The 13,756-nt window shown below is 40.3% G+C and overlaps 1 protein-coding gene across 4 annotated transcripts in view; it reads right to left on the bottom strand.

Moving 5' to 3' along the window:
- PINX1 (PIN2 (TERF1) interacting telomerase inhibitor 1) overlaps window positions 1-13,227 on the bottom strand; it is an 81,466-nt gene extending 68,239 nt beyond the window's left edge. Inside the window, exons 1-5 of one of the 4 annotated variants that reach the window (XM_087866598.1) lie at window positions 13,085-13,227; window positions 11,384-11,543; window positions 6,718-6,903; window positions 5,017-5,109; window positions 3,121-3,199 (exon numbers count right to left, since the gene is read on the bottom strand). In XM_087866598.1, coding sequence (XP_087722724.1) covers window positions 3,121-3,199; window positions 5,017-5,109; window positions 6,718-6,738 — 193 coding nt within the window. In that variant the 5' untranslated portion in view covers window positions 6,739-6,903; window positions 11,384-11,543; window positions 13,085-13,227. Of the gene's footprint in view, window positions 1-3,120; window positions 3,200-5,016; window positions 5,110-6,717; window positions 6,906-11,383; window positions 11,544-12,828; window positions 12,867-13,084 lie in introns of those variants that run through there. The other 3 variants (XM_087866597.1, XM_045799399.2, XM_087866599.1) reach the window with 3 other exon arrangements.
- Window positions 13,228-13,756: the final 529 nt, after the last annotated feature.

Genomic DNA, 13,756 nt, shown 5'->3' with positions numbered 1-13,756 from the left:
ATCCATCAGTCATATAAAGATCTCAAATTTTATTTATATCTTGCTGCTAACAAGTACAGCTATTTATAATGTTCATTATCTTAAGAGCGTTCTATTTTTTTTATCTGGGGAGAAAGCACATTACTGCCTTTGATTTCATTAACGACAACTAGGAACAGCCTAAACATCAAGCCCAAACCCACCCATCCACAAGGATCACTCTTTCATGGTGGTACTATATCCTGATTACTAAAAACAGTCAGAGCAAATGTTCTACTCTGGAGTTCTATCTCTACAAATAACAATAACAAAAATTACAGCAGCTAATATTTACTAAGTACTTACCATAGGTTAGGCAGTATTCAAAGTAGTTTAGTTACAGCAATATATTTAATTCTTCAACCACCTTTTGAGGATGGTACTATTATCTCCCTTTCACAGAGAAAGGGTCAGAGATGTTCAGTAATTTACTCAAGGTCACACAAGCAGAGACGTGAGAATCAAGATTCGAATCCAGGCAATCTGGCTCTGGTGTTCATCTCTAAACCATTATACTCAATTGCTCTTCAGTCAAAACCTACAAGTCTTATACAATCACGTTTACATTCATATCTGTGTTTCTATTGATTTTAACTGAAATCCTGAATATAAAGATGTTTCTGTTTATAATTAGTAAGGGCTAAGATCCTTGAGTTTAACTACTGCATATATCCTGCATTTCCAGACACCAGTCCAGGTAGTGTTTTCACAAAACATTTTCCTTACGTTCTTCTTCGGCTAACAAATTAGCATCTTTTATATTAGGACCACATATCTTTTTATATAAAACTGTTAGGATAGTTCTAATGGTTATCCCATGGATAAGGCAAACTGTCCAAGTTATAGATTCCAACAAGAAGGAATTAGGGAAAATACAAACACAGCATCTTTGCCTTGCTGCTTTTGGGCTCAGTCCCATACGTAGCACTGCAATAACTCTTCCCAGAGTTGGATTCGCATTATAATTTTACCAAGTACCAGCATAACCTGCTAGCTACCTCCTAAGCAGGGATTGTCCCATATAGCTACATATCCTCACGTCTAACTCGGGATCCAGCACACAGCTCAACGAATGTTTGCTGAACTTGGCTAATCTTTAATTTCATTCCACAAGGTTCTTCCTCCTTCAATTTAACAAACATCTCTTAACAGTTCACTACAAGCCAAATATTGTGCATGGAGAACAGAAAGAAATTCCTTATAAAAATGTTTGCAGAATACAACTCAACAACAAAAAAACCCAATTCAAAAGGGGCAAGGAACTGAAGACATTTTTTCAAAGAAGACACAGAAATAGCCAGCAAGTATATGAAAATATGTTGAACCTAACTAGTCACTAGGGAAATGCAAATCAAAAGCATAATGAGATATCGCTTCACACCCATCAGGATGTCTGCTATCAAAAAGAAACAAAACAAAACAAAACAAAACAAAACAAAACAAAAGCAAACCACACAAAAATCAAAAACCCAGAAAATAAGAAGTGTTGGCATGAATATGGAGAAACTGGAAGCCTTGTGCACTGTTGGTGTGAATGTAAAATGGTGTAGCCATTACAGAATATACTATGGCAGTTTCTCAAAAACTTAAAAATAAGCAATCCCACTTCTACATATATACACAAAAGAACTGAAAGCAAGGACTTGAAGAGACATTTACACATTCATGTTCACAGCAGTATTATTCACTATAGCCAAGAAGTACAACCCAAGTGTCCACTGAAGGATGAATGATAAACAAAATGTGGTCTATACATACAATGAAACTACTGAGCCTTAAAAGGAAGGAAATGGTACAACATGGATGAACCTTAACAACATTATGTTAAGTAAAATAATCCAGACATAAAAGGACAGATACTGTATGATTTCACTTTTATGAGGTACCAAGAGTAGTCAAATTCAGAGACCAAAAGTAAAATGGCTGCCAAGGGCTTGAGAGAGGGAAGAATGGGAGTTCGTATTTAATGGGGACAGAGTTTCAGTTTTACAAGATGAAGCGTTTTATGGATGGATGGTGTGGTGGTTGCACAATAGTGTGAATGTACTTAATGTCACTGGTCTGTACACTTAAAAATGGTTAAGATGGTTAACTTTATGTTATGTATATTTTACCACTATTTTTTAAAAATATGTTCTCAGAAGAGCTAACAGTCTATATTTCTTCAATAAATATCTAGCACAATTAACTGAAATTACATCCTTGCCTTCCGAAGAGCCATGTGACAAAAAACTTTCCTTAAACTATGAAATTAGACCAAAGGCCCACAAGTTTGAGAACTTTACCATCCATGCCCTTCCCCTCAGTAGTATTATCTTTCTGTTAATTTAATATGGAATGCCCAATATTCAACTGTTTCATTTCCAGTTCCCAGACCTTAGATATACAATTTCTAGTACTGAAGCCACGTAACAAATTTTACTATATACCTGAGCATTTTGAGTTTCTGATATACATTCAAAGATACAATAAATTTCATTAGGTAGAATAAATACAAAAAAGATTTTTCTATCAAGCCTTTGCTGGCTGCTGGTTTGTGGTCCCACTTGGTATTTCTTGCTTTGTATTTTTTTTTTCTTGTTTTGTGTTGTAAGAACAAGTTTTCAGGGGCACCTGGGTGGCACAGCGGTTAAGCATCTGCCTTCGGCTCAGGGCGTGATCCCGGCGTTATGGGATCAAGCCCCACATCAGGCTCTTCCGCTATGAGCCTGCTTCTTCCTCTCCCACTCCCCCTGCTTGTGTTCCCTCTCTCGCTGGCTGTCTCTATCTCTGTCAAATAAATAAATAAAATCTTAAAAAAAAAAAAAAAAGAACAAGTTTTCGGTCACACTCAAGGATCCCTGGAAAGATCACTTTACTATTTGTGGTTGTAAACTGAATGATTTGTCTTGCCATTCTCAAACTCTCACTGGGAAATAACTGTTTGCTTTTAATAGTGAAAGCACCATTAAAATGTATACAGAATTGACTATTTGTAATAGCTTCAATCAATTAACTTTCAGATATATTATGCTTAAAGTAAAAAGAGTTAATAAAATGTTTTAAGTTAAGATATTATGTCTTCTATAGATCAAATGGATAACAAAGCAAAGGTTTTCCTACCTGTTGTTTCCTGCCCATGACAAGTGTTCAGCTCAGCCAGAAGCTGGTTAAAATCATCTTGATGAGCAATCCAGTTATCCTGAAAATACCCCCAAAATCAATTAAAGGCAAGCCTGTAGTTTACATATACTGGTTGAGATAAGACATATTTTAGAATAAAGGAAATCTGGTTGTTAATGTGAAATTTTAAATGTTTCATCAAAATATTATGTTATAAATTTGAACGAAGATATAACATAACTTGAAATCTAACTTATCTATATTAATATGAAAAATGGGCTGTGGGGCACCTGGGTGACTCAGCTGGTTAATTAAGCATCCACCTCTTGATTTTGGCTTGGGTCATGATCTCAGGGTTGCAAGATCGAGCCCCGTGCAAGGCTCCTTGCTCAGCAGGGAGTCTGCTTGAGACTCTCTCTCTCCCTCTGTACCCACCCTGTTTCGCCATGCACACACTCATTCTCTCTCTAATAAATAAATAAATCTTTTAAAAAATCCAAAATTAAAAAAATTCAAAATTCAAAAATTTTTTTAAAAACGGTCTTCTTAGAAGCTCAAGTCCTGATTTCAAATGTGGATAATTTATCAACTGTCCACTTACAATTAAATTATCAACAGGTAACCTCTGTACTACATATTAAAATAAGGCAAAATAAAATCATTATTTTTCTCTCACTATGGGAATATTATGTAGGTCAAACGGAAAAAAGCACTGACAGACTTCAGGCTCTCGTCTTTGCTCTTCCGCACTTAAAATATTTTTCCCAATTCTATTTGCTTGCGTCAACCCCAATTTTACAAAACAACACTGAGGGAAGGAGTAGGAAAGACTCCCAAGTTCCCTGGATCAATCAGCACCCTCATAAGGTGGTGCTAACACATTCATGATAACAAAAACAATCGGACTTTAAAAGAGAATGGGCATCTCCAAAACAATCTGAACCAATGGGAAGCAAGATATCAATGTAGGAATTTGGCTCATATACACTTTTTAAGAATGCTGAAGGTTAAGGCATATTAAATAGGTTTACTGGGCAACGTTTCTCCTAAAAAATTAACTGTATCCATACATCTACTCTCAACAAGTACCTTCAAAACCAACCTCATATAAACTCTTTCCTTAGTGGTTTAAAATTTTAGCTGTGAGTCCAGAGAATTTTAGCTACTCTAGTCTATCACTCAGCACAATTACTACTTCTAGTCCATTACTCAGTATATTGAATCAAAATAATTTGGTTTACCTAAAGTAGTTTTCCAGATTTCCTATCAGATTCTGTTGGCTGGACAAATTTAAGAACAAAGCTTTCAGCTTAGACACTTTCTAAGGTAAATAGTAATACTGAAAATGAAAAGCATGATGGGCCGTTTAATTTTTAATTACAGTGTTATACTTGCAAAGCACCAGTATTTAAGGGGAAATGTGAATAAATTCAACTGCTGAATACCAACAGTCAAAAATAGACAACTGGACAGAAAAACGTCACCACTTTCTTGCAGAAAAAACTTTTAGCTTCTTTCTGAAACCAAACACCACCACAACTTTTAATAATATAAGCTAATATCAGAACAGAGGCAAAGATGAAAATGCCTTTCTGTCCTGAAATGAGTACAGAATTATAAATATCCCGTAAAAAGAATATTTTTTCAAAGTTTAGCAATAAAACTAATTTGGATCTCTTAGACATAAGTAAGTAAAGAATGCCATAAGGACAAGAAGGCAAGGTGAAGGCATGTGATGTGATGAAGAGCCGGTTATGGGCTCTTTAGTTAACCACAGCATGGAGGATATATACTTGAATAGTCGAAAACTGATCAACTTGATTGGATTAAAATGTTTATATTTATAAAAAAGCAAACTGTGCAAGGAAAACCCCCAGTAGACACACTGTTGCTCACTTCATTATTGATTGTAGCTCCAAGTCCCAGGTGGTTATTTTTAACTTGAACTTTAATATGATCTATGGCTCCTTGCTCCTGAGCTCCTAAACCCTATGGAGGTCAAAAAAAGAGAGTTAGCCTTTTTATCAAGACAGATCACATCTTTCCTCCTTTATCAACCATTCGATTAATTATTAAATATCCAGGAGTGAGGCACTAGCCTTACCCTCAAAGAGGACATAGTCTAATGGATTCTTACAAAGTATGTCTGTAATACCAATACACTCGCAATAATGAATGCTACTTCTTCAACCTAACGCCCACTTCACGGCCCATGTAAACACACGGGAAAACATGCCTTTTGTGATGCTCAAAATCAGAGTACTACCACCAAACTAATGGAAGCCCATTAAAGATATTATAAATCTATGGCTCTCTCCATTAACTAATTTTATAAAACAACACTGAGAAAGTGGGGAGAGGAGACCCCAAGTCCCCTGAATCAATTAACACTCATGTGTAAGGTGTCCCAGAGAAGTTGGTGTACTGAAGAAACTAAAAGGTAACCAGGGTAAGTGGATTAAGAGAAAATAAGATGATATAAAAGAGAAAGACCTCATAGGACCTTGGAAATTATGGTAGGAATTTGGATTTAATTTTTTAAAACAATGGGAAACCACTGAACTATGCAAGGGAATGCCACAATCTAATTTCTGTACTTTAAAAGGTACTGTGGCTGTCGTTTGGCAAATGGCCCAGAGGAAGAAAAGGAGGGGAGGGAAGCAGCTGTGAGGCTGCAGCAGTGATTAGGGAAAGAGATGATGATGGTGTGTGGCCCAGGATGGGGCCCTGGGGGGAAAGGAGTAATGACTGGGGAGGTGACAAGTGAGAGAGATAGAGGAACCAAGCACACCCATTTCCAAAAACAGGGAAGACTTGAGAAGGAAAAGACTGGGGGGGGGGGGAGGTGCATCAAGAATTTTATAGCAAAAATGATAAACCTGAGATGCTTACTCAAGTGGAAATGTCAAGCACACCGGTGAATTTACAAATGTGAAGCTCAGAGGACATTTCTGGACCAGATGTAGAAAAGTCCTCAGAATTCGGACACTTCAAAGCATGGTCCGGAATGAAAGAGTTCACCTGAGCAGAGCACAGAAAAAGTCTGGGGCTGAACCCTGAGGAGCTCCAAAGCTCAAAAACCTGGAGGAGGAAGAGCCAGCAACACATTTAGGAGTGGCCAGTGAAGGAGAAGGAAAAAACAGAGGGGAGAGCAGTATTGTAGAAGCTAAGACAGAAATATTTCAAGAATAGTCAATTCCATCCAATGAAGTTTAGGGACTGAGCAACATGAGAACAAAAAAGGATCCACTGGATTTGTCAAGAAGATAATTAAAGACCTTCATAAGAACCACTTAAATACAAAGTCACCAGTAGAAATCCTACTTCAGTCGGGAATAAAAGGAGTGTGAGGAAAACGAGAAAATGTGTATTCTAAGCTATAAAGGGGAAAAAAATACTACTCTTAGCAATATATACCACTGATGGTTAAGTATGATTCTAAGTGCAGCTAATTAAAAGGTACAATTTATGAAAGACGCCAATCACGGCAGTTTACATGATAAAAAGAATTGACATTTATGTTCAATTCTAACTTTATCATTACAATTTAGTTATTTCTCCAAAATCACTCATTGACCTAAAACATAAATTTCTCACAGTCTCTGAAGACAGATGCATCCTCCTGATTTGCCTTTTTGCATGGCTCCAGTTGCTTCTGCTCTTCTCCACGTACCTTTCCTTTAGACCACCCCATCTTCTCTAGCATCCTCTGGCCAAACTTGGACTCGTCATTGCTCCATGCAGTGTTCTGGGGATCCACAGCCCACTTCTGCTTCCGCCGACCTGGAAGTGACAAAGCTCCTCATCAGCAATTTATCTTTCAAACCTGGAAACTACTACACGAATACACACAAAACCTAATACATACACATACTTGCAAAAAATGTGACAAACAATATGTTTTATTAGATACAGGTATCAGATTCAGCATTCGATGAAACATCATCAGATTAGATCACTTACCGTGGTTTTCCCACTAACTGTATATTCTCAATATACAAATTGGCCTAAGATAAGCCTACCAATGTTCCCTCCACGTGTGACAAATAGAAATACATGATATGCCATCAGCTGGCCTTTCACACTCAGCTAAAGACAGCAACTGAAAGTACCTGTCAACACAGGCGTCACCACAACCACCACCAAGAGCCGCCACCACCACTGCAGCTTTTCTTGCAATCCAGCACGTACCAAATGCTACCCATACATTGTATTCAATTTGCGCAGAAACCCAATGCGGATGGATATTCTGATCTCCATTTTTCAGATGAGGAAATCTGAGGCTTAGGGAAAGAAATGTGCCTGATGCCCCCAAGCAATAATCAGAGCCTCTATACAAAGCAAGGCTCAACTGACATCAAAGCTTATATTCTTAATCCACGGTCATTATGATCTTGGGAAGAGTCAACTGTACCCTCCACACACGTCATCTACAGATACTCATGATACCATCCCTGGTCACTCAAATGCCCTAAAGCCACATGACCCTTTTTCTGAACTTCCAGTATAAATCATCTGCTTCTTTTCTGGCATTTAACTCACATTCTTCTGTATCGTGGCCATTTATATCCATCTCTGATGTTTTCTATTAGACCATAATCTCCTTATGGTTCATATTTGTATGTTATTTTTTTTTATACTTCATTGCAAGAAGTAGAAAACACTGTGCCCAGAGCAGGCACTCAGTAAACATGTGAATGAACGTATAACTGAATTAGAGAGAAGAAAGGATAAAAGGAGACAAGAGGAAAGGAAGGAAGGAACATAACCAAGGAAACTGCCTTGAATCTCCTCATATTAAGTATTTTTTAATGCATATCAATAACTGACCATTAGGAACTCAAATTTACCACCGCAGTTTTTTTTTTTTTCAAGATTTTATTTATTTATTTGACAGAGAGAGAGTGAGAGAATGAGAGGGGGGGAGGATCAGAGGGAAGGGGAGAAGAAGACTCCCCAGCACTCCGGGATCATGACCTGAGCCGAAGGCAGACGCTTTACCCGCTGAGCCACCCAGGCACCCCTATCACTGTAGTTTTAAGGAAAATTACTGAAGAGATATAGAACCTCAAAAGTTCACTGAACAAGAACATGAAGCCCCAAATTGTGGCCAAGTGAGAAATTTGCAGGTCAAGTGTCATTATTATTCACCTTCTGCAGCAACCAAAGCACAGTATCTCACTATCAACAACAGCCTGGTAACTTAGTCTGATCCATCCTTCTTTCCTTCCTCCCCCTCCCCCCCCACCAGCCTCCCCGCTTCTTTCTTTAAGAAAGGCAGACTGCCAAGTGCAGCAACCCCATTTAGATGTGTCTGGAGTCTTAGAAGCTTGACTACCCTACATCCTCCTACAAATGGACCTTGAGAGCTTGTTTGGAGTTTCTAGCAGGGGAGCGCAGCTACTTATATACCCTTGACCAAAGAAAGGTCCTCTTTATCCCTCTTCTATCAGGGACGGTCGTCCTCTTCAACTGAACATACAGCTTTGACCTAGCACGTGGCTTAGGGAGGGACACATGTGGAGCAGTGATGAAGGGGACACCCACCTAGGCAGCCAGATCAGCCCAATCAACCCTCGTAATCAGTAGGGTAACAGATATCGCAGCCAGATCACCCTCACATCTTCAAACATAATTTAAAAATAACACAACTTCCAATCAGCTCACTGTATTATATGTAAAATCAATAAAGAGACCCAAACTACACACATCCTAGCAAAAATAAGTGAAACTTTTACAAGCATGCAGGACAAGGCTACTTATAAAGCAAAATAAGTTGGACTCAAATCTACAGTTTTGCAGGAAAAAGGTAACCCAAAAATGCTAACCATGACTAAGTTACTACTTTACCTATCTTAGTAAATATACAGTATAACGTTGCCTCCAATAATAAACAACAAAGCAGATATGAGCCTCTTTAACCAGTGTTCTCTCTGTAAGGCTGCTTAGTGGTGTGCGTCAGAATTCATGTCTCTATACAGCAGTGCTTGCCAGGGGGTTCTGAATGGGGCTTATATGAAGAGGACATTTTTGAGAATGAATGAGGCCACGCTTTGCAATAAGAATTCCAACAGTAGGGGCGCCTGGGTGGCACAGCGGTTAAGCGTCTGCCTTCGGCTTAGGGCGTGATCCTGGCGTTATGGGATCGAGCCCCACATCAGGCTCCTCCACTAGGAGCCTGCTTCTTCCTCTCCCACTCCCCCTGCTTGTGTTCCCTCTCTCCCTGGCTGTCTCTATCTCTGTCGAATAAATAAATAAAATCTTGAAAAAAAAAAAAAGAATTCCAACAGTTTATGTTACATATGTGTACACAGCAGACTACAGTGCCTATATGAAAGATCCCCAATGTCAGTTCCTCTTCCCTGCAGAAACGTCAGGTATCCTCAACCAGTGGGATAGGACAGGGTTTCCCCAATGAGGATGATAAACTGGGGGGGGGGGGGACACTCTTCCCTTTAAAATAAAAAAGGGCAACAATGGATGAAACAAAATCCAATAGTGTTCCATATTAGAGACTTTCCCAGAATGTTTAATATGCGGATGTGTGGATCCTCCAAGGGCAAAGCAGGAATGCCATGTTTCCCCAATTTATTTGATCAGACTTCCCTGAAACACTCTCTGGCTCTAGTGCTGCAGAAGTTTCCAGGTTTGGGAAATCCTGGCAAGGAAAAGACTGTCACTGGTCTGTTCAGATTGGATCAAGGTTTACATGTGCTTTGTTGTACTTATTCCACGGTTACTTTGTGCTTAGATGTCAGCTTTGCTAACCCTATGTGCAGAACAGAACATGGAAGGCCTCACTGCTATCCTTCAAAAGGCTCGCTGACAAGGTTGGCACCTTGGCTGGGAACGTGGGTTTCAGGAGGGTTCCTAGCATTCACAGAATGGGTGAAGGGCTCACTATGCCTGTTTATACAAACAACATGGTTTATACCAAATACCTGGCCTTCCTTCTGGGAGTCTGGAATTTTGGCACACACCAAGCAGAGCCTGCCCACATGACCAGCTCACATTAACATGACACCGGTCCCTAACAAACTTCCCTGGTTTGCAACACTTCACAAGTGTTGTCACAACTCATACTGGGGTAATTAAGTGTGTCCTGTGTGACTCCACTGAGGGAAGCTTGTGTCTGGTTTCCCTCGGACTTAGCTCCATGTATCTTTTCCGTATGATTTTGTTCTGTATCCTTTAGCTGTAAGAAATCTTAGCCATGAATACAACTTTCTGCTGAGCCCTATGTCCTGAATCTGAGCAAATCACTAAATCTGGGATGGTCTTGGGGATGCCTAACACTACGTGGAAGAGCAGTGGAAGAGGAGAGTACCCTGAATCTGCAGAATCACTACTAGGGATGATGTGTTTAACTATCCTCTAGCAGGGACTCCTATTTGAAGATCTAAGTGTAGATGGTTCCATTAGGACACTTTCGGGGTAACCCCAATAAACAACCCTCCATACAACAGCTGTAAGAGACTTCACTTTTCAATCACTCCACGCCTAATATCACCTGGCTCATGCCAAGATTCAGCTTACTCTGAAAGGTGTGTTAAGTCCCAAGAGTCAGGGACAGAAGTTTTGTCTTTTTTCTATTTCAAAAGATACTTTGAGATATTCAAAAGCTCAAAATATACCATCCGTGTACCATATATTCCTTTTAAAAAGTTCAAGACATATCCAAAATTAAAGAAACGGCAGTATATAATCTTAATGCAAAGAGCATTAAAATCCATTAACTATAGTGTGATTTGACTACAAATATGATTGGAAGTATAAAAAATTGGTCTTAAAAAGGAAAGAAACTATGAAAAAAGTACTAACTTAACAAAAAACTGGGTCTAAAACTCCAAATGATGTAATGACTGGTAAGTGAGATCAATAAGTTCTTGTCTTACATAGGAGGAGGTTTATGTAAGCTAGATTTCTTGTCTGGCATAAGGGAGACCCAAGAAATAACACTTGATAATTAGAGAAATACTAAATAAAAATATTTTTGAGAAACAAAAAGAAAACTACTAGACTTTAAAAACAGGATAAGTGCCTATGGCAAAAATAAAAGAAAACACAATATAGTCCATAAGGCAAGGGAAAACAGAGGAAACAGCATGCTTAATGAATTGAAAATGTTCGCTAATGTTAAGTGGGGGGAGAAAACAAAATTGTACCTACAGAATTATCCCAAGTTTATAAACTATCAGAAAAAATAATTGCTAGGCATTGAAATCATGAGACTAGGACTTTTCTTTGCTCCTATTTTTCTTACTTCTAAAATAAGAACAGTAGTCCTGGGGTGCCTGGGTGGCTCAGTTGGTTGAGCATCTGACTCCTGGTTTTGGCTCAGGTCATGATCTCAGGGTCCCGAGATAGCGCTCTGCACTCAGTGGGAAGACGGCTTGAGATTCTCTCCCTCTCCCCTTCACTCCCTAAAATAATAAACAAATCTTTAAAAAAAATAAGAACACCAGTCCTAAATATCTAATCACAGGGATGTCAAAGGCATAAACTTAGTAAGTTATTTTAAAAGACAACACAAAATATCATATATTATCATGGCAAAGATTTGAAAACGTGGAGTCGCGGTGGGGAGAGAAGAACTGAAAATATTCCCTGAAATCATGCAATTTGAATTACTGATGTCTACAAACAGCATTTCACACCTGTATAACAAGCATTTCATACTTTGAAAAGTTCTTACGTTCACCATCTCGTTGATTTTTTTTAAGCCAACCTAGTAATGAAGATAATAAAAGAAGTTTTTTAATAGCCCCGCAGAAACTGATCATGGAAAGAGACATAAATGAACAGCAGAGCCAGGGCCAATGTACATGCTGAATTAAGCATACATCAGAGAAACTAAAATCAGAAGAGATCCTAAGCAGTCCTACCTTCACAAATGAAGAAACAGAGCCCATAGAGTCAGAGTCTAAAACATATTCTTCAAAAACAATAGGAAACTGCTGGCCCAGTGACAAAAAGGTAAAGACACAGAGATAACTAGATCAAATTTGTCACTTTCTAGCTCAACCACTGGGGGCAAATTATTTCCCTCTAAACCTGGATTTCAGCCCCTGTGAAATTGGAACAGTACCTTATCCCTTACGTTTGTGTTTCCATTCCCCCACCTTCTTATATAAGAGGATGCTGACAGCATTTATTTCACAGAATCCCTGTGTGATTGCTGTTGGTTGTTAAAACAAGCTGTTTCTGTTCATTGTTCACTACACACTCCCAAAAAGTTATGGGCTGGCTTTTCATGACCAAAGCACGACTGCCATCTGGTGACAGGCAACCTTAACTACAGATACCGCTCAGAAGTCAAACAGCCTCTCCAGAGCGAGGGAATTAATGAACTTCACAAAGTGAAGATAAATGTCAAAGGCAAAGTGAAACAGGATGCGGCGTTGCAGCCAACACATCTGTCATGTAAGAACGTTAACAATTCCAACTAAGTCCAAACCGTCAGTTTTACTTAGACTCACTCATTAGTCCTGCATCCCCTAAAAAAGGCTAACTTCTTGTGTTTGAAGCTTCTAAACCCCTTGCTTTTCTTTCTCTGGGTTCAATAAGTCTTCGAGAACAAGATTTCACTGCCTGAAGAGATTCTGCTGGCCCAACCACCTCTTTTTAACCAGAAGAAGCTGAGGCCCGGCAAAATGAAAGAACAGCTCAGGGTTTGCCCGGTTCGCGTCCTGGCTCCCGGGGTGCCGGCGCGCGTGCCCAGATCTGAGCATAAGGACAAGAGTCCCACGTGGACACTCGCAGTCTCTTTCACTAGTAGACCGGTAGCTAACTTCCGGGGAAGGCTGGGCTGGGAAATCTGAGCGGAAGGCAGGGCGAGGCGAACCGAGTTTCCCCGTCCCCCCCGCATCCCCCGCCCCGCTGCGCGCCAGCACCCCGCACCCCGCGCCACTCGGTCCGGCCTGGCGCGTGACCTGGAACATTCACCCTCGCGCCCTCCACTCACGCTCAGCCAGCATCGACATGTTGAGAGCCTGGGGAGCCGCGAGCCTCCGGACCTGAGCGGTGGCTGCTACTGAGCAGCCGGCTCGCGGAGAAGCTAGAACCAAGCAACTCGCAAACCAGGTGGACAGCAGCGACCAGGGCGCGTGCTCGTGACGTCAGAGAGGTGCGACGGGCCATGGACCACGTGGCGGCGAGTGGGCGGGACGCGGACGTTCTAGGGGCGTGGCAAAGGAGTTCCGGGAGTTGAGGGAGCGCGGACATCCCGGGGAAGAGGTCGTAAGTCTCCGGGTCTGAAGCCGGTGGAGAGAAGGGTATGGGTTCATTCGCTTGTGCAAGTGCCTGTACTAAATGATTGACTAGATGTAAACCCTTTCTAAGAGTGGCTGCCACAGGGCAAGCGCTCAGTAGGGTTACCTGTATCATTCTCAGCATTGATTACTAAATGCCAATCATGGTGCTTTCTGGAAGTAAAACATGAACTCTGCCCTCTATTAGCTCACAGTCTCATGAGGAAAGTAATATGTAAACAACGGTCCTTAGGGCCATCAGCATTTTAAAACGGTGTGTATGAGGAGTTGGAGAAACTCACCAGGAGGGGAAGACCTTGCACTATGGTATTCTACCTCTTTTTTTAATGACCTACCTCTGCCCTCTGAGATAGAGAAGTAGATAA

Source organism: Ursus americanus, chromosome 13 (genome assembly GCF_024610735.1).
Source record: "Ursus americanus isolate L20-20 chromosome 13, mUrsAme1.1.p, whole genome shotgun sequence".
NCBI lineage: Eukaryota > Metazoa > Chordata > Mammalia > Carnivora > Ursidae > Ursus > Ursus americanus.
This window is presented reverse-complemented; position numbering and strand designations above follow the sequence as displayed.